The sequence below is a fragment of the Psittacula echo genome, assembly GCF_963264785.1.
Source record: "Psittacula echo genome assembly, chromosome: 5".
Taxonomy (NCBI): Eukaryota; Metazoa; Chordata; class Aves; order Psittaciformes; family Psittacidae; genus Psittacula; species Psittacula echo.
Genome location: NC_137739.1, coordinates 67,565,632 through 67,587,029, shown reverse-complemented (window position 1 = coordinate 67,587,029; position 21,398 = coordinate 67,565,632). Strand labels below are relative to the sequence as shown.

General features: G+C 41.2%; 1 protein-coding gene across 2 annotated transcripts; it reads left to right on the top strand.

Annotated features, from left to right (window-relative positions):
• Positions 1–105: 105 nt before the first annotated feature.
• Positions 106–19,997, top strand: XRCC3 (X-ray repair cross complementing 3; the record flags this gene model as incomplete). 2 transcript variants are annotated; one of them, XM_080617977.1, is made up of 9 exons in its annotated part: positions 106–131; positions 373–476; positions 1,246–1,343; positions 1,681–1,818; positions 2,741–2,953; positions 14,562–14,716; positions 16,854–17,066; positions 18,414–18,460; positions 19,775–19,997. In XM_080617977.1, the coding sequence occupies exons 3-9, from the start codon at positions 1,289–1,291 to the stop codon at positions 19,995–19,997; spliced, it is 1,044 nt and encodes a 347-aa protein (XP_080474103.1). In that variant the 5' UTR covers positions 106–131; positions 373–476; positions 1,246–1,288. The 2 variants fall into 2 exon arrangements, with proteins under 2 accessions (XP_080474103.1, XP_080474104.1); XM_080617978.1 differs by lacking the exon at positions 1,681–1,818.
• Between the last annotated feature and the right edge of the window lie 1,401 nt (positions 19,998–21,398).

Here is a 21,398-nt window from a genome sequence, read left to right as displayed (position 1 = left end):
GCAGCGCCCTACCATTGGCTGTCCTGCAGGAGAGGTGGCTTTGAGGAGTTTTGATTGGCCTGTGACCAGTAACGTCGCAGGCACGCTGCTCGCCCATTGGCTACGGGTTGTTGCGGTGGCTCTGGCGGTGGGTTCGTAACGGGCTTGAGGGCGCGGGCTATGGTTGGGTGGTTTCTGGCAGGGCCGAGCTAGGCGGCTGGTGTTGTGGTGCGGTGGGCCCTGCTGCTCTGCCTCCCCTCCGCGAGCCCTCACTGCGCTCCGCGCTGTCCCGTTCGCCTTTCCCTGTGCTAGGGCTGTGGCAGACCCGAGAGGCCTCCGTGGCGCCTCATCCATGACTTCTCCGTGACTTGTTTCTGCTGATTTCTCTCTTAGGGCCTCAAACAGTGGCCGCCCTGGAGCGGCTTCGTATGCCCAGGGTGTACAAAATGGTTTGGAACCCGTCCTCTCAGAGGTCACCATAATCATGATTAACATCAGTAAGTTTTGACTTCTAGCTCTTGTCAGAATGCTGCTTTACATAGGTGTTGCTTAAAAATAACTGTTTCTTTTCCCGTATTTGTTCTGCCGTCAGAATCCACGGCAACCTCTCCTCCATTTTAAAAAAGGGATTGTTTGTTAAGTCGTATATTCTTACCTAACTCCCTTGGGTCTGCCGCAAGCCTTCATAACGATGATCTGAATAATAGTAACAAACCTCTTCCAGGCAACTCTAGTGCTAAGCTATTGCGTTTCAGATCAAAGTTATAAAAAGAGTGTTTAATGTTGTTACAAGAAACAAACTGGTTTTAATGTTTTAATGCTAAATTTGCGATTAGTTAATCAATGTATGTTTGACTAACCAATGAATGAATAGTCCTGGATCATCCAACATTGCACGTGCATAAGATTTATTTTCTATTTGAAAATTAAAAACTGATGTAAAAAGTGGCTGGATAGAAATGACTGTCCAACGTATTTGTGAGCTTTGTTCAATCCAAAGCAAAAGCACTATGGAGAATTACAAGCCATTGTAAGCCATTACAAGTGCTAGTGGCTCTTAACAGCAGTATTACTGGTTGAACTCTTTAACAGGGTATATATGTCAACAGCTATCTGAGAAGACTTCTGCCAATGTGCTGAATAATTCTTTTTCTAAAATAACTGATAAATGTATCATTAAAAAGTAAGAATGTATCCTAGAGACTTTTGAATGATGCTTACTTTTCTTATTGCATGTATATCTGATAAAAGCCACTTTAATTACAGATGATTGCCTGATGCACTGTTCATCCGGGTGCTGTATCAGAAAATGGATTGGGACCAGTTTGACTTGAACCCTAAAGTAATTGCCGCTCTTAAGAAAGGTAACTTATTTTGCCAATGTCTCACTAATAGTCAGCAAAGTGTCTTTCTTCTGTGGGTATAAGCATATAGATGTACATTAGCATTTTAGAACTGTAATTGTTTCATAAGCAAGTTTTTTGAGTAACTTGAAATGATGGCTTTTGCCCATGCTCCAATAATCATTTTCCAAACAATTTTATAGCATGTGTTGATGCATTCGAAGTAAATGTTGCCTGCCCAGCTTACAAGAGTGCAGGGTAGACAAACTTAAGTGAAAGAGTAGGGGGAAGACTCTTACTTTTGTGCATAAAACTGTAATCTACCCCAAAGTATTTATAAAAATTCTTCTAATTTCAGCTCACATAAAATCAATAAGGGAGATTTTAAATCTTTCTGGAGCAGACTTGCAACGATTGATGAAACTGTCCAGTGCAGATATACAGTGCTTATTGAAAACGGTCTCTCACGTGCTAAGGAGAAACAGTATGCTTACAGGTAGTACAGTCAATACAAAAACCCATGTTCTATTTAAGTCTTAAAATACCTCTCACTGGGAGAAATTATGGTTTTGGCTCCTCATTGACTCAGTAATGCAAGTCTGAAAATGAAAAGGCAAGTGTTTCTATAATGCTGTGGTGAATTACTTAACTATGCAAAGAACAGCTCGTCTTAGAGACCTTAAAGGTACATAGAAGTGGGTGGATGTCATTCTTCAAGATCAAGCCTGCTTGAAACAGGACAAAATAATTCTCCAGTCTGAAAAACTTGATTAAAGGAACAAAACATTTAATTTTTCTTTCTCACTCTCTCCCACCCTCTTGCAATTTTCCTTTTGGACTAGGACTGGTTGAAAAACTTACATATTAAAAAGCTACGTAAACTGATTTGATATAAAAATCTCATTCCAAAATAAGCAGGATCTAGTAGTTCCTGCTGTACAAATGCCTCATAGCAGCTTTGTATTAAAATTTATTTTTTGATGTGCATATGTCTTCAGGCTTTGGCCAGGTGCCTGCTACACTGTTTCATAGTCTGCTATAGCTTTCCATTTAGCATAATTGTGTTTGAACCTTGCTGGCAATATTTTCTGAGGCTATAACTTTCCACAGAGACTCTTTGGAGGCAGAGAAAGGGAAGAAAGCTTTGAGAGGTGGAAAGGGCTCAGTGTAAACTCTCAGTTTTTGAGCAGACATTCGGTTAGTAGGGCCTGTGGGGAAAGGGAATTGGAAAGAGGAGGCTGAATCAGAAATATTTCCCATCAACAAAGCAAGCGTCTCTTATAGGCATACATCTGGTATACAGCTTCTATTTTGTATCATTGCATGTTGGAAAGGTACTGAATGAAACTCTTTCTTTTTTCTTTTTTGTTTTTCCTTTTTAATATTAAAAAAAAAAAAAAATATCTCAAACCCTGCAGCACTTCAGCTCTACCAAGATAAAGATCATCGCACCTCTCAGCACCAGAAGCTAAGCCTTGGATGTTCAGTACTAGATAACTTGTTAAAAGGTGGCATTCCTGTAGTGGGAATCACAGAAGTTGCCGGGGAAAGTTCTGCTGGGAAGACTCAGATTAGCTTACAGCTGTGCCTTTGTGTGCAGTATCCTTACAAATATGGTGGATTAGAGTCTGGTAAGTACTGTAAGTACTGATTAATTTGGCGTTTTGAGGAAATACTGTCTTTAAGAACATCATAGAATCATAGGAACAGTTTGGGTTGGAAAGCAACTTAAGATCATCTAGTTCCAACCCCCTGCCACAGGCAGGGACACTTTCCACTAGACCGGGTTGCTCAAAGCCCTGACCACCCTGGCCTTGAACACTGCCAGGAATGGGGCATCCACAGCTTCTCTGGGCAACCTGTGCCAGGGTCTCACCGCCCTCACAGGGAAGAATTTTTATTTAATGTCTGATCTCCCGTCTGTCAGCTTAAAGCCATCAGTGCACTGAAGTAGATGCACGTATTCAGTGATGTATTACCCTTACAGCTTTAATAGTAAGCTAGTTAGTTATTAATTGTCATAGAGAGAAAGCATGCTCTGCACATGCCCAGCATCACAGCATAACTTAACACATAATTACTATTGGCTGTTATTTGCCTGCCTGCTGCTGTGGTTAAACTAGAATATATGAATATATGAAAAGCATTGCTGTTGTAAGTAGTTACTGACTCCTCAGGTATCAACCACAGCAAAACAGATTGTCTGATGATTTTCCACAGACACCTCTGGTATATGTTATATCCTAGTTGGGGATTTTGAATTTCAAAGAGTATTTAGTTTGATAACTATAATTACAGGGATTTACAGAGTAAAACTGATGGAAATATAACTGAGGACAGTTAATGTTGTTTTGTGTGGCTTTGCCAAAGTATACAGGTTTGTTCTTTGAGTATCATTTTTTGACTGTCTGTCACATTAATCTAACTCCTAATATTTACTGGGTTTTTTCTAGCGTTCTATGCTGCGTTAGAAAGGAAGGAAACTTCTGACACTTCTGAGAATTTGGTGTCCTGGTAATTTGCCTTAGGTGTGCTTTGACTATGATCTTTTTCTTCCTTCTATGTAGCACTGGCTTTATTTTGGCAGCTCAGTGGTTTGTTGTGGGGATACTGAATTATTTCTAGTACTATATCCACCCATATGGAAAAATCATGGAATGTCCAAATGAAGATCTCGCTTAAAGGGCTGTAATTAGCCTGTGGCTTACGTTACTTTGTTTCAATTTACGTAATTAATCAGAGCAGAAACATATCTTTTGTTTGATTCCTTGGTGTGTTGCTGGTCACTACTGCAAATATATTTGAATTGAATGTATATATATTTTTATATAATATATATATATTTATATTTATTTTTATATATATTTATATATACATATATATATGTATAAATTGAATGTATATATATTTTATTTATGCCTCAATACTGGTCCTGATTTATGTTGAAACAAACCAGAACAGAGCATGGAAGGTGCCCAACATCCTTATGACACTCTTGTCGGTTGTGCCAGACCTTGTAGGGCTACAAAATGGCAAGTTGTTTCATTAATTGTGTTTGAAGATGATTCTTGTTTCTTATGCATCTTGTACTTGGCGCTACTAGGATTGCTTTGTTCTGTCTGTGTCCCACATCTACCCACTCCTAAGTGTCTCATGGAATGGCCTGGCCATCATATCAGTGCTTCTGTGACAGAACCGAGGTGTTTTGGAAGGGCTGAGAGGACAGAATGTTTGAGGATCATGAAGGTATAGAAGAAGGAAATACTCTGCTGCTGGAGTTGGACATCTAAGGGAGTGGTAGAATCCTAATTCCTGCAATTCTTTACTCTCAGTCTGATATCTTAGAATCATAGAATAGTTAGGGTTGGAAAGGACCTTGAGATCATCTAGTTCCACCCCCCTGCCATGGTCAGGGATGCCTCACACTAAACCATGATACCCAAGGCCTCATCCAACCTGACCTTGAACACCGCCAAGGATGGAGAATTCGCAACCTCCCTGGGCAACCCATTCCAGTGCCTCACCACCCTTACAGTAAAGAACTTCTTCTTATACCCAATCTAAACTTCCCCTGTTTAAGTTTGAACCTGTTACCTCTTGTCCTATCACTACAGTCCCTAATGAATAGGCCCTGCCCAGCACCCTTATAGGCCCCCTTCAGACACTGGAAGACTGCTATGAGGTCTCCACGCAGCCTTCTCTTCTCCAGGCTGAACAGCCCCAAGTTTCCCAGCCTGTCTTCATACGGGAGGTGCTCCAGTCCCCTGATCATCCTCGTGGCCCTCCTCTGGACTTGCTCCAACAGTTCCGTGTCCTTTTGATGTTGAGGACACCAGAACTGCACACAATACTCCAAGTGAGGTCTCATGAGAGCAGAGTAGAGGGGCAGGATCACCTCCTTTGACCTGCTGGTCATGCTCCTTTTGATGCAGCCCAGGATACGGTTGGCTTTCTGGGCTGCGAGCGCACACTGAAACCAGCTCATGTTCATTTTCTCATCAACCAACACCCCCAAGTCCTTCTCCACAGGGCTGCTCTGAATCTCTTCTCTGCCCAGCATGTAGCTGTGCCTGGGATTGCTCCGACCCAGGTGTAGGACCTTGCACTTGGCATGGTTAAACTTCATCAGGTTGGCATCAGCCCACCTCACAAGTGTGTCGAGGTCCCTCTGGATGGCATCCCTTCCCTCCGGCGTATCAACCGAACCACACAGCTTGGTGTCATCGGCAAACTTGCTGAGGGCGCACTCAATCCCACTGTCCATGTCACCGACAAAGATGTTGAATAAGACCGGTCCCAACACCGATCCCTGAGGGACACCACTCGTTTACTGGTCTCCTGCTGGACATTGAGCCATTGACCACAACTCTTTGCGTGCGGCCATCCAGCCAGTTCTTTATCCACCAAGTGGTCCACCCGTCAAATTGATGTCTCTCCAATTTAGAGACCAGGATGTCATGTGAGACAGTGTCAAACACTTTGCACAAGTCCAGGTAGATGACATCAACTGCTCTACACCTGTTCGTCAGTTCCATAGCCCCATCATAGAAGGCCACCAAACTGGTCAGGCAGGATTTCCCTTTAGTGAAGCCATGCTGGCTGTCACCAACCACCTCCTTGTTTTTCATGTGCCTTAGCATGCCTTCCAGGAGAATCTGCTCCAAGAGTTTGCCAGGCACAGAGGTGAGACTGACTGGTCTGTAATTCCCTGGGTCATCCATTTTCCCCTTCTTGAAAATGGGGGTTATATTTCCCTTATTCCAGTTGTCAGGAACTTCACCTGACTGCCATGATTTTTCAAATATGATGGACGGTGGCTTAGCAACTTCATTTGCCAGCTCCTTCAGGACCCGCGGATGGATTTCATCAAGTCCCATGGACTCATGCACGTTCAGGTTCTTAAGATGGTCTCAAACCAGATCCTCTCCTACAGTGGGCCCAAGGTCTTCATTCTCACAGTCCCTGTGTCTGCCTTCCAGGACTTGGGTGATGTGGTCCGAGCATTTGCCAGTGAAGACTGAGGCACAGAAGTCATTAAGAACCTCAGCTTTCTCCAAATCCAGGGTAGCCAGTTCTCCTGATAGCTTCTGGAGAGGGCCCACGTTGTCCCTAGTCTGTCTTTTATTTGCAATGTACCTATATAATCTCTTCCTGTTACCCTTAACATCCCTAGCCAAGTTTAATTCTAACTGGGCCTTAGCTTTCCTAACCTGGTCCCTAGCCTCCCGAACAACATCCCTGTATTCTTCCCAGGCCACCTGTCCTTGCTTCCACCTTCTATAAGCCTTTTTTTTCCTTTGAATTTTCCTGAGCAGCTCCTTATCCATCCAAGGAGGTCTCCTGGCCCTCCTGCTGCACTTCCTTCTAGTTGGGATGCAAAACTCCTGAGCTTGGAGCAGGTGATCCTTGAATATCAGCCAACAGTCTTGGGTCCCCCTGCCCTCTAGGGCTGTATCCCATGGAACCTTACTAAGCAGGTTCCTGAAGAGGCCAAAGTCTGCTCTCTTGAAGTCCAGGGCAGTGAGCTTGCTGCACGCTCTTCTCACTGTCCCAAGGATATCAAATTTGACCATCTCATGGTCACTGCATCCAAGACTGCCCTGAAGCGTCACATTTCCAACCAGCCCTTCCCTGTTGGTGAGCACGAGGTCAAGCATGGCACCTCTCCTTGTCGGCTCCTCTGTTACTTGCAGAAGGAAGTTGTCTTCCACACAATGGAGGAACCTCCTGGATTCCTTGTGCTGGGCCGTACCGTCGCTCCAACAGATGTCAGGGTGGTTGAAGTCCCCCATGAGAACAAGGGCCTGCGAGCGTGAGGCTGTTCCTATCTGTCTGTAGAGTGCTTCATCCGCAGAGTCCTCTTGATCAGGCAGTCTATAACAGATCCCCACAGTAATGTCTCCCATCTCTGTTCTCCCTTTCACCCTGACCCACAAACTCTCTGTTGACTGCTCACTCATCCCCAGACAGAGTTCCATAATCTCCAGCCTATCCCTAACATAAATAGCAACTCCCCCTCCCCGCCTGCCGGGCCTGTCTTTTCTAAAGAGCCTGTAACCTTCCATTCCAACACTCCGGTCATAGGAGCCATCCCACCATGTTTCTGTGATGCCTATTATACCATACCCCTGTAGACTTGCACACATCTCTAATTCCTCTTGTTTGTTCCCCATGCTACGGGCGTTTGTATAGAGGCATCTGAGCCGAGCTCCAAATGAAGCCGGTTCATTGGCTGGAGTGGCTGGAATATCTCTGCGTTGCTCCGAGCATTTATTGTAGGTGCTGGCAACTGACTGGGAGTGCTGGGATGAAACGATGCCCCCCTCCCCCAACACATCCAGTTTAAAGAAACCTTGACCAGCCTGGCAAGCCTCCTACCAAAACCTCTCTTCCCCTTCAGTGTCAGACCAGCTCCATCAGCCCCCAGTAGACCTGGCCTACTAACTTGGGTCCCATGTTCTAGACACCCAAACCCGTGACTATGTCACCACTGTTCTACCTGTTTATTAACCTGGCCAATCCTCTTAGCCCTTTTTAAGGTCCTCCCTTCTATCCTGAAGAAGTGATGAAAAGACAATCTGAGCTCCAGAGCCCCTAACCACCTCTCCCAGGGCTCTATAGTCCTCCTTTATGTTCTCCAGGCTACTGCTGTCTATATCACTAGCACCCACATGGATCACTAGAAGTGGGTAACAGTCAGTGGGACTTACTAGAGCAGGCAGCCTCTCTGGAACATCCCTGATCCGTGCCCCTGGTAGGCAACACACCTCCCTTGAGACTGGGTCAGGCTGACCGATGAGTGCCTCTGTGCCTTTCAAAGTAGAGTCCCCTACCACTATGACCAGCTGCTTTTTCCTGGCAGCACCAGTAGAGATCTTTACCAGTGCACCAGCTGGTTGTTTCTGGTGTGAGTGCATTTCCTCCTTAGCCGCCTGCAGCACAGCAAAGCTGTTCTGGGTGGGGACAACCGATTTAGGAGGAAGCCCCTTGCTTTTAATTGTCTTCTTCCTCCTTCTTTTGTTGTTTTTTTTTTTTTTTTTTTTTGTTACTGTTTCCCAGCTCTCTGTGTTAACAGCCTCCTGCTCTCCTCCATGAGCTACAATGGACGCTTGAGACCTCTGCACAGTTTGGGCCTGGAGCAAGCAATCCTGCTTGCTCTCAGCTTCCCATATGTTATAAGGCATACAGTCATAGCAGCAGATGCTGTTTACATAGCACACAGAAAATGAAACTTGATTTTGCCTCAGTCTATAAATAAGGGTTTATGTTGAGTCTCTCATGAGAAACACAGGAACTAAAAACTTACGTTAAGTATGAGAAGTTTTTTTCTCTAGAAAACTTGAGAACAACAACAGTGCTTAGTCACTATCACAGAAGTCTAACACTACCAGTAAGAGATTAATCTTGGTGCTACAAGTTTGCTACAGATTTAAAATTCTGTTGGGTTGGTTGGGGTTTTGGGGAGGGGGTTGTTTGTGTTCTTTTGTTGTTGGTTTTGGTTGTCTTTGGGGTTGTTTTAGTGCTAGAAACTTCCCTTCTTTTAGGTGGTGATGCTGAAATACATTTCTTTAGACAGGATAGATTTATTGTGTATGTCCTTCATTTGACTTAGTGCTAATCTTGCTTACAATTCTGAGTGCTACAAGGCTGGCAGCAAACAGAAATTAGGACATGCTTTGCCTCCAGGTTGTCTTTCTGCCATTCTAAGAATGTCAGTTATGGTCAATTGCATGTTGGCTGAATTTATTTTATATTTGTGAGTAATGCATGAATATAACATGACAAATTCAGGTCCGTATTAGAATTCTGGATTAGAAAAAGTCTGCTACTGATTCTTTATAACAGGCTGGTTTGGTGCATGACAAATCAGATTCACAGAACTCAAAATTTGTCCCTTGAGGGAGGGTTTTTTTTGGTGTGTTTAATTTTTGTTTGTTTTGCTTTAGGGTGGTTTTTGGTCAACAACCAGCATAGCACTTCTATCAGTCTAACTGAAAGTAGAGCACTGGGATTTGATGCAATTGCTTCAAAACAAAAGTTTTTGTGAGGAAAAATGTTCATATGATTACTGAGGACAACTGACTCATTAAGAGCTTCTCTCAGCTTCTTTCTCAAAAGTGGTAACTACCCTTACTCTTGACTCATTAGTCTTGACAACTTCTTAATAAACTGTAAATAGCACAATGTCATAGGCTTTTCTGTTTGCCTTGTACTACTGTCCTCTTGTTATTTAGGTTATGGCAATTCATTTATCTTTAAAGATACATGAATATTTAGTGCTTTTGCCTCATAATTAGGCATCAGCCTTTAATACTGGTTTAGGTATTTGTCAATCTTTTCTAGCCATTGTAACTTTGCTATGAATTACCTCCTACATTTTTAATGCATAGGTGTGTATTCGCCTCAATCAAACATTAAATTGTGGCTCAAACTGAAGTTTGTGCTTCAAATAAAAACTGAAAAGGCTTGATGAAGGTCCAGTAGGAGAGAGCACTATTCTCATTGTACTGTGCAACTCAAATTTTAAGCCGAGGCAAAGTTCATCTGATATGTTTTGTCGTTTAACTCTTAAAGTTCAAGATGCAGATTACATACTCGTTTTATGAAATGAGTAGCACTTCAAGAAAAAACAGGTTGTCCTTGTGTTCATCACAAATGGAACAGTTACGTGTTCAGAGTACAGTATCTGCTGTAGTGAATTTACCTGATGTCGAAGAAGCATTACAGAAGAGTGCAAAGGTTGGCAGGTGTGAATGCTGGTATTTACAAAACTAAACCAAGGCAGGGAATACTCTATGAAGCAGAACTGTTCTTAAGAAGGAATTCTTGATACTCCTTTTTTTTTTAATTTCTTTTTTTTTTGTTTTATTAACAAGTATTTCAGTAAAAACAGTTAACCTGACTAAATGAGCTCACTTGAACTTCAGAATTGCTGTCATGGTTTTACAAAGAGGATAGTGTGCATCTATCTATCAGAAATTTTAAATGTAGGCTGCTGGACCAGTGGAGCAGAGAGGACCAGTTTTTTGCTTCTCCAGCAGTTCTTTTTTCCCTACAGGTATTACCACTTTAGTATTGTCTTGTTAGCCTCGATTTTCTTGTTCATCAGGTATAAACATGAAACCTGGCCACAGCTGCATATATGTTTGTAATACAGTAAGATTGCTTGATTGTTTTGTACTCTTCTGCTTTTGCCTTACGTTTGTTCTTATCACTGTTCTTATTACGGTACTGAAATTATCTGCAACAAAGATCTTAAGGAGAATGTTATGTTTCTTTTTGTCTAGATAAGTTAATTTTGGGAAAAATTCTCTGGTTTGAAATGTTTGAATGTTGCAATAGCTCTGGATTGAAATACAGTTATGCGATCAGTGGAGCACCTATCTATGTACAAATACAAATCTGGTTTTACAAAACCACCATGAAGTCTCAAGTAGTAGACACTCTGTGCTTTCTAGGTAAACCAAGGAGAGGACAAAGAACGTACCACTTAGAAGCAGGTCTCATTTTTAAAAAGCAGATGTAAGCCAGTATTCACGGTAAAGAAGTCCCTGTCTTTCAGAAATAGGCAATATTGTGCAAAAGGCAGTCAGCTGTGAATAAGAATGGTGGTTGAGAAATCCATTTACTTTAGGAATTGGAATTATCTCATAGAATCATAGAATAGTTAGGGTTGGAAAGGACCTTGAGATCATCTAGTTCCAACCCCCCTGCCATGGGCAGGGACACCCCACACTAAACCATGCCACCCAAGGCTCTGTCCAACCTGGCCTTGAACACTGTCAAGGATGGAGCATTCGCAACCTCCCTGGGCAACCCATTCCAGTGCCTCACCACCCTCACAGTAAAGAATTTCTTCCTTAGATCCAATCTAAACTTCCCCTGTTTAAGTTTGAACCCGTTACCCCTTGTCCTGTCACTACAGACCCTGATGTAGTGACGTTCCCTTTTTCCAGTCGTGGGGAACTTCACCTGACTGCCATGATTTTTCAAATATGATGGCCAGTGACTTAGAAACTTCATTCACCAGCTCCTTCAGGACCCGCAGATGGATTTCATTGGGTCTCATGGACTTGTGTATGCTCAGGTTTTTTAGATGGTCTCAAAAACACAAGTTAGCACAGCTTTAGTTAGTATGAAATTCAGAAGCAACGTGGGCTTAAGGAAGCTGCATATCTTGGTGAGTTTTCTTTGTTTCTTTGTTTACTTGGTTTTGAATTTGCACTGTTGTGATTTTCAGTTTTGTGGTGTGTTGCAAGACATAATTGCTGCTCTGTGTGAGTGTTGGTGGTAGATATACCTTGTGATTAGACATTTTTCTTGACTTACTAGCTTTTTAGAAATTGTGAAACTGAAACCTGATTGGGAATCAGTAGTAAAGTCTTTAGTAAAGATACTCACTTGCCTATTTGATACTCAGCTGTCACTGTCAAGTTGGAAAGGGATTGGAAAATGAGTCCAATTACGAGAAATTAACCTAGGGAAATAGTCAAGAAAATTAAGGTTCACATAATTAATTGTTTACTAATTAGCTACTTAAAAAACCTTTAGCAGTTAAGTGATACAATTAATAAGTTACTGTGTTTTCCTTGCCTGATATTCATACAAGTTCAGGCACTATTTAAGAAGCTGCTGATTGTCACTGTAAACTTAATGGAGTCAAGTAACTGTGGGCTCATTTATTCATTTATTATTTAAAATTTTCCTTTGGTGATAGAACCTTGTACCTGCACTCATTTGTGTCTACAGGTATTGCTAATTACTTCAGTTGTAATTACTGAAGACAGCATTTATTCCATCCACTCAAGTGCTAGGAAAAAATGTGGGCAAAGTACAGAACATATTCATGATTCAGCTTCTTAAGTCTTTTGTATGTTGTAGGTCAGGAATCATGATGAGATTATGATGGTTCTGACTGCTAATGCTTTATTGTAGTGTTTATTCACTGTCAAATGTTATAAACTGCTAACACCCCTCATGGACATGAGTATATACACAATGAAACTGGGCAGTTAAGAATGGAGGATGAATATTCGAGTGATAAGTGCTATTGGCTGCCAGGGACAAAGAAAGTAAAAAGGAGCTGAAGTATAACTTGAAACTGTTATTAGGTAGAATGAAAATAGAAATTGTGGGAATATTTCAGGATCTCCTGTGGAAGGCATGGATAATGATGAAGCATTTTTCCATGTGATAATAATTGAGGAAGTTCTTTAAATCTCAGCTGTCAAAATTATTAGCCTCATCTTTGTCTTATATTATCAGAATTTAATACTCTGTGTTATACAGGTGTCCATCAGCAAAATATTTTTATTGATAAAGTAACCATTAATTTTCACTTGATCCCATCCTGAGATCTCTCAGTTCCTGCTGTTGGATATAGTTTTCGTAATTTTTTCAGTCGAACATACAGAGGATTTGGAAGTTGCTTCTGGAAATTGGACTTTCCACCATTGGGGTAGAAATGTTCAGGATATCACAGACTGCCAAGCACATCAGCTGCTAAACTGTGTTAGCAGCATCAGTCACTTCAGTGAGCGGACTTAATCCTTAGATGTAGCCCTTTAAGTATTAGCTGATAATTCCAGGTAGTTCTGCAATAACAGTAACCATTTTATTTTTTTTAATAAATATTGCAAGTATTTGTTTGATTTCCCCAGCATCTTTGATGCGTATGGTTAATTTTCTCTGCAACAACACATACTTGTTAACCAGAAACCACAGTAAAAATATATAGCTATCACTCGCAGAAATGGGATTGAAGTATAATGCTTCTTATCTAATCTGCCATTTTCAGGAAGAGTTAATTGGACTGAGACTGGATGAGTGATCCTCTTTAAACAGACTTACCCATTGTAGCAATAAGTACCCCTCCGCTTGTAAATTTAAAACAAAAATCTCAAAACCAGTGAGTTAAAGTAATCAAAATACTGGTTGTACTGGGTTTGGCAGGGACAGGGGATTTTCTTCGCGGTACAGTGCTGTGCTTTATATTTCTGACCAAAACAGGCAAACTCTGAGGCGTTGCTGTGTTTGTGGATTGGATAAATTATGATACCTGTAATAACCCGATTTAGGTGGTTGAGGTGTTCCACTGCTGTGCAAGATGAGTGTCACCTAGTGGAGAGTACAAAAAACCCAATTGTATCAGCAGGCACCAAAAAAAGGACTTGGCAACTATGGGGAAGTCATAGGAGTGGGTTTTTTGTTGTTCATAGTTGATTCAATATGGCTACAAAAAACAGTAACATGAATCTGTGGTTCGGTTGGTACGCCGGAGGGAAGGGATGCCATCCAGAGGGACCTTGACACGCTTGTGAGGTGGGCTGATGCCAACCTGATGAAGTTTAACCATGCCAAGTGCAAGGTCCTACACCTGGGTCGGAGCAATCCTAGGCACAGCTACAGGTTGGGCAGAGAAGAGATTCAGAGCAGCCCTGTGGAGAAGGACTTGGGGGTGTTGGTTGATGAGAAAATGAACATGAGCCGGTTTCAGTGTGCGCTCACAGCCCAGAAAGCCAACCGTATCCTGGGGTGCATCAAAAGGAACGTGACCAGCAGGTCAAAGGAGGTGATCCTGCCCCTCTACTCTGCTCTCATGAGACCTCACTTGGAGTATTGTGTGCAGTTCTGGTGTCCTCAACATAAAAAGGACATGGAACTGTTGGAACAAGTCCAGAGGAGGGCCACGAGGATGATCAGGGGACTGGAGCACCTCCCGTATGAAGACAGGCTGAGAAAGTTGGGGCTGTTCAGCGTGGAGAAGAGAAGGCTGCGTGGAGACCTCAGAGCAGCCTTCCAGTATCTGAAGGGGGCCTATAAGGATGCTGGGCAGGGCCTATTCATTAGGGACTGTAGTGATAGGACAAGGGGTAACGGGTTCAAACTTGAACAGGGGAAGTTTAGATTGGATCTAAGGAAGAAATTCTTTACTGTAAGGGTGGTGAGGCACTGGAATGGGTTGCCCAGGGAGGTTGTGAATGCTCCATCCTTGGCGGTGTTCAAGGCCAGGTTGGATGAGGCCTTGGGTGGCATGGTTTAGTGTGAGGTGTCCCTGCCCATGGCAGGGGGGTTGGAACTAGATGATCTTAAGGTCCTTTCCAACCCTAACTATTCTATGATTCTAATTTCAAGGTACACGTCTAGCTTTTGGGTGCAGAATGTATTATTTTTGTGCTGTTAAGGAAAGGGTGTGTAAGAGCCATTTTGTAATAACAGAGATGCTTTCCTTGACTATAGGAGCTGTCTACATTTGTACAGAAGATGTATTCCCAAGTAAACGTTTGCAACAACTCATAGATCAACAACATAAGCTGCGAGCAGATGTTCCAGCTGAAGTCATACAGAAGATCAAATTTGGAAACAGTATTTTTGTTGAACATGCAGCAGACCTAGTAAGTAGTAACACAAATTAAGAATGTACAATTATTGCACTATAATCCAGTAACCACAGGGTGACTTTCTTCATGTAGGAGACCTTACAAAAGGTTGAGTGATCTAAGATTTGTAATGAATACTACTTAATCTCTCCAATTTGTTGTTAAAGAGCTATTACAGTATTTTTTTATGAAGTATATTAAAATATAAATATTTTTAAAGAATATATAATATAATGAATTTTTATAAGTCATTATGTTTATTAAAACATCTTGCCCCTTTACCTGTAAGATGTCATAGTAGAACTGGACAGGAAAATATACAACTGGAGTACTGTATTTTTGCCTTGTAAACACCCTTTGTTGTGCTTTTCTTAAGTAGCTGTTAATATGCTCTTTATTGATAGAACATCTGAAGTTCTGTTTTCTCTAAGGCTTGCAAGTAACATTTCTGAAATCATTCCAATTATTGGTTTTTTTGAATTGTAGTTTGCAAGTATAAGAAGATCCTGTACATCAGTATGCTTACCACTTACTGTGTAGTCCATTCAGCAGCTAAGCTACCTTCTCTGTGTTCCTTTCACTGGAAGTCTTAAACTTCTAATTGTAGTTTCTGGAAGCTACAGGGTATGTTATTGTATAAATGAGAGAACTGCCCTATACCAGTACATCTCTCTAAAATACCTTTAAAAGTAAAACATTACACTCACTGGTAAGTCCAGTAACTGCACAGTAGATGGTTACAATTTATATATTGTTATATATAGACTCAGGTTTTGTTTGTGTGTGTATCCATATACATAGAATACATTGCTGTATACAGGCAGATGACAGCAGCTGAAGCAGAAACCCAAGTCACAATTACATTCTACATTTTCTTTCACACCAAAGTTGTTTTTACTTGCTTCATGCTGAAGAATCCTGTTGTTTGTGTACTTACTTGAAAAGAATGAGGCTTGTACAAACAGAAGGACCACTTACAACACGGAAGTGTTTGAAGTGCCGCATAGTTTCCTGTAGATGTATCAGTAAGTGAAACAAAATAAACAACAACAAAAAAATCCCTTTTCCAGAATGGAAAGTAGTTGTGTATTCTTCAGAGCAACTCTTTCCCATCAGTTAAAAAGAAGAAAAGCCTTTGATATTATAATATTATTTTGTAAAAAGCTGCTCATTCAAGTAGAATAGAACTTACTGTAACTCAGACTGGAGAATTCCAATACAACTTTAAAAGCTGTGGAATGCTGGAGGATATTTTATATGATTTTGGATGAATGTAAGCTGTTAGCTGTGAACCTCGCTTTGATGTAAAGAGTGGCACCAGTCAGAAGTGTGACCTCACATTATTTTTTTTTTTTTTGCCAACACTGAGATTTCTGATGGCTAGAAGCAGAGATTATCACCGTGAGCTTGTTCTCCTTTCCACTCAGCTGCTGCAGACCACATTGTTAAAGACAAGCACCAGGCTACAATGACCTTATTATATATGCTGAGCTCTACAAAATGTTTGTTAGTTAAAGATCCTGCAACTGAAATGTTTGGTGGCTTCAAAATATTAAATTAGTAAAACTTGTAATAGGGAGAGAGGATGTAAGTTGCAGCTACTTGTGTTCATTGACCAAGCCTCTTGATCAGTATGGATTTGATGTAGCAGCTGTGTATTTTACTGTTAATGTATCTTTAATGGAACAGTAATGTAGTCTATAACTTCAGTTTTAAATATTTAATATTAGTCTTGAGTTCTGAGTGTTTCAATGAGAACCACTCTTGCAAAATAGAGTGGCTTAGGGTAGTAGTATTGCATTCTTGAGATTTGAAATGTTAGTAAACAGCTGACTCAAGTCAGAGCTGCAGATAACTGTACACTACAGTTAGATTTCATGGCAGCGGGGTTGGAACTAGATGATCTTAAGGTGCTTTCCAACCCTAACTATTCTGTGATTCTAAATGATCAGATCTCTTTATTCTTAAGGTAAAAGCAGAAGACGTTTGTGAAAAATGGTTACTGGTGAAGCTTAAAGATCCACAAACTCACTTTATGATTAGAAACTCCATCAACTTCTGTTTCTGCAATGCTATCTGTAGTTACTACCTCAATTTTACAAACAGAGGTATTTGAACTGTTCTAATATTGACTGTTTGTATTTTGCGGTAGGATACCTTTCACAACTGCATTACTAAAAGGATTTCCCTGCTGCTTACAAGAGGCATGGTGCGGCTGGTGGTCATTGACTCTATTGCTGCCTTATTTCGATGCGAATTTGGAGCTTCAGATTCTGTTACGAAGGCTCGGTATTTGCAGACATTTGGAGCACAGCTTCACAGTTTAAGCACTAGATTCAGGACTCCAATAATGTGCATTAATCAGGTATGACATGAAAACTGCTACTTAGTTTAGAGGGACCATTTAATAAATGGTTGGGGAAGAGGAAATCTGCATGCAGATTTCTTGGTGTTATATTTAACATTGCCAACTGAATGTTATTGACTGATGGAAACTAAAGCTTGATTAAACTGGTGTACTTTAAACTAGTAACTGCTAACTTCTCAAAGAATATAATTTAAGCTTTTTTAGACTGTTAATGACTTCAAAGGCTGACCATTAAAGCTAATGAAAATAGATATGTATAGCAACTGTGCCAAGCATCTAACTAAAATAACAAGAGTTCTTAACACTAGCTTCAAATGGCATTGCCAGCAGGATTACTTTGGGAACAGTTATATTCCATATACACAGGAGGCAGTGAAACACCAAGGACCGTGCTGCATTTTTGTGAAGCTCAGCATTTCTGTGTAACTGCTGAGATTAGTAAAACATCAGAATTCATGCAACCAAAAAAATCCGTAATAGTACTAGTCAAGAGTAATAGTCTTTTGAGAATACTAGACAAGATGCTGCATCTGTCCTGTAGAAGTGGCATGCCACTGCTCTTAGCCTAATCACAAATCGAAAGAGCATTTGCATGCTGGAGATACACTGACACTTGGAATCTGGCCTCAGAAAAGGGTAAGTAGACGTGCAGGCAATCCACTACTGGGACACTCCCTTTCCAGTAGGCCCCTCCATCCAATGAGTAAGTACTCAGCCCTGAAGTTTCCTCCTCACAGCAGAGGAGAATGGGGTAGGAACAAAAGTTGAACTGAAGAAGTTAAAAACAGTAAGAATTTTATATCAGGAAGAAAGATGTTCTAGAAACATCAAGTCAACTGTTACTCATTTGATTTGTTTCTAGGAGTAGTTCTGGAATTATGGAATGGGCAATGTGTAAAACCTTATATTTACTGGAGTAAATGGAGTAACTGGAGGGGAGTGTGTTGGAATTCATACATAGCAGTAATCAGAACAGCTTTCAGGCATGTATAGTGTTTTTCTTTTCAGTAAGAATCCCATTAAGATTCAGTAGGATTTAAATTTCAGCCTCGAGTTACTCCTAATGTTTCAACTGATTTTATTTTTTTTAACAATTTAGACATCTGGTAGTAGTTAAATTCATATAACCTGTAGCTAGCTAAATAGTTGTAGTACTGTAAACTAAGATTATACCTCACAACTCCCTTTTAGTTTGCCTGGAAAGAATAAGGGTTTTCTAACTTGGCTTAACATGTGATCCAGTAACTTGGGTTTTCATAGCTTCACTCCCTTCCCTGTCCTTCTGCTTGCTAAAAACGAATGCATAACTGCAGGTCAACTTCAACCATCGTTTTTCTGTTTTAGGTGACTGATGCAGTGAGTGAGTCAGAAGCTGCTCAGTGCAGTTGTAGGTAAGTCATCTGCAACAGAAATGCAAGTGTCATGCACAGCAGCATTTAACCACTGTATTTTTTATAACTTCAATATAATCTACCAGAGCGTGTTAAGAGTGGTATGTATTTACCCAGCATTACTGCATTTGCTGGAGATCAGCAATAACTAATGTGCTGTAAAGTGGAAGAAACTGTCATATACGCTTACGTGGTAATCTCTAATCAGCAGTTAGGGGGAAGAAGTTAATGGCTGTTGTACTTGCTTATGCAAGAATATTTTTGCTTCTTATCTCTGATAGCTTGTCTTTGAAAGCTGGGGATGGACTTTTTACAAGGGCATGTAATAGGGGGAATGGCTTTTAACCTAGGAGAGGATAGATTCAGATTAGATATTAGGAAGAACTTCTTTACTGTGAGGGTGAAACAGGTTGCCCAGAGAAGCTGCAAATGCCCCATCCCTGTGAGTGTTCAAGGCCAGGCTGGACGGGGCTTTGAGCAACCTGGTCTAGCAGAAGGTGTCCCTGCCCATGGCAGGGGGGTGGAACTGGATGATCTTGAAGGTCCCTTCCAACCCAAACCATTCTGTGATTCTATGACTGTAACTGAGTGCATTTTAGGTCTTCTTAAAAAAATACAGCAACCAAACCTTACTGGTTGATTTTGTTGCTTAAGAAAAAAGCCTCTTTGACACAAAGATATTAACAGGATTCAAATATATATTTCTTGTTTGAAGCCTAACTGTAATCTAGAGTTACTATATAGGTAGGTGCTACATAAATGCGTTTCTGTGAAAATTTAGTTATGTCTTCCAGATTCAGAAAGTGACACAGAACAAGGATCAGGTTCAGTTTCCTGCCCCCACCTCTTTACTGGAGAGATTGCGTTCTTTGCAGATAAAAAAAAAAAAAGAAAGTTTTAAACTTCAGGTTGAAATGAATAGTTAAATATACCTGCAAATGGAATCCAAGGCCAACAGTTACATAGTTCAAATACTTACAGTTCAACCATTTTTGTATCACTATTGTCCTATCACAAGAGGGGACACACCAGGACAGAGGCAGGTGTTCACAATGGCTATAACTGGAAGGACTGAATTATTCTGTATGGAATCACTTCCGATTATTACCTTGATACAGAGAGAACCCAGCATGTAGCTTTGTGGGGACAGCCCATTAATCTCCATGTTTTAAGACCCATAAGTTTAAATACAGCAAATGACAGTAAATATAGAGAAAGCAGATCATTGCTTCCAGTGTAATTTTGTTGCAACAGGAGTGAAGATAATTCATATTAAATTCATACGTGCAGAAATCTGTAATGTTTTCTTTCTAGTGTTGCGGGTAACAGAGTATCTCCCGCACTTGGAATAACCTGGGCAAATCAACTGCTAATGAGACTAATGGTCAGCCGAACACCACAGCCTGAGCAACCCCCTGGAGTAGTGTCCCACCACACTGGAAGTGTGAGGACTTTACGAGTAGTTTTTGCTCCTCATCTCCCTCCCTCCTCTTGCTACTATACAGTAAAAGTGGAAGGTGTAAAAGGAATAAAATAAATTATTTGCACTGTAAAGAACTCTTTTCCAAAACCATACCAAAACTACTTTGCTTCAGGAGGAATTACTGGTTAAATTAAGTTCTTCCTAGATGAGAGAAATGGATGCTGAAATACAGAAACAGTGATGTGACTACATCAGGCATTGTCAACATTGTGAAAGATCTCTTTATACTTGGATATATGTTCACCACATTTTTCTGGTAAGTATTCTGAAGAGTAGAGCTTTGGGTGGACAGAGGCTGCAGAATGAAGTGTCATGTGTCAGTCCCCGTGGTAGGGGAGACCTAATTTCTAATTTAGCTTTAATAGCATGCTAATCTAGTGACAGCTTGTGCTGCAGTAGTGTACCTTCTCTGTGTGAAGACCCACAAGGACTCCAATTCAGCCAGTGACTATTTTCTGCTGGTGTTCCTTGGCCTCATGCTGCCATTAAGGACAGCCATTCTTCAATCTGTAGGGCCTCAGAAATAGCACAAAGCAGCTATCCTATTTTAAAACAACTTGTTATTAATATCAGGATTAAAAAAACCCCAGACATAGATAGTTGATTTTAACATCTTACTGTAAGAATTAGAATTGTACCACTTTTGTACTATATGGATGTATCTAGCTTCACAGAACATTGTCATTTTTTTTAGAAATAGCTCTTTTCCTGCATTCTGGTTCTTTCCCCTCATAGCAAAAGCCTCTTCAGCATCTTCCGGTTAAAAACAAACCACACAGCGCCATCCTCTTGTTCTGCTCTGCTGGCCCACCACTGATGCTGCACCAGGCAACTTCAGAGCATGGGCTCTGTTTATGTTCCTCCAGATGCTCTGTCTGCACTGATCTGTGGTTCATTGGATCAGGGTTATATTCTTGATCAGCCCCTGGATCACTGCCCCTGTAGCTTCTGCCCCAGGCTTTGCTCAGCTATGCTCCTGAAGGGCTGCTGTAACAAGTTCCATTCATACCTGGAGTGACTGCTTTTCTCAAATTTGCATTGTTAGAGCTTCATGTGTTTTCATTTTTGCACTATTTATCACAACTTTTTCTGTTACCATCCACCTACAACTACGACATCTGCTTTCTCTAGTCACTGCTGAATTCTGTGTGAGAGCAAGCCAGATGAAGGTACTCACGTGCATTTTCCTGCATGAGTCTTCTGATGTCGCCTGTGTTGGTTCTTACTTAACGTTCTTACTTAACTCTCCAGCCGGAGGCTTAAATCTGAGTCAGAGGCCATTTCCTGGCTCATCACACACAAACCCCGAGCCTCTAAAATACACCCAACCCCATGTTCATAGTCATCAGTTGCTTGCAGCAGCTTAGTGTTCACCTGCAGTTCCTATCCCTTTCTGCAGTTACTCACAGCCACAGTCAAAAACCCAGACTGTTGCTCACCTGACACTGGTATAGC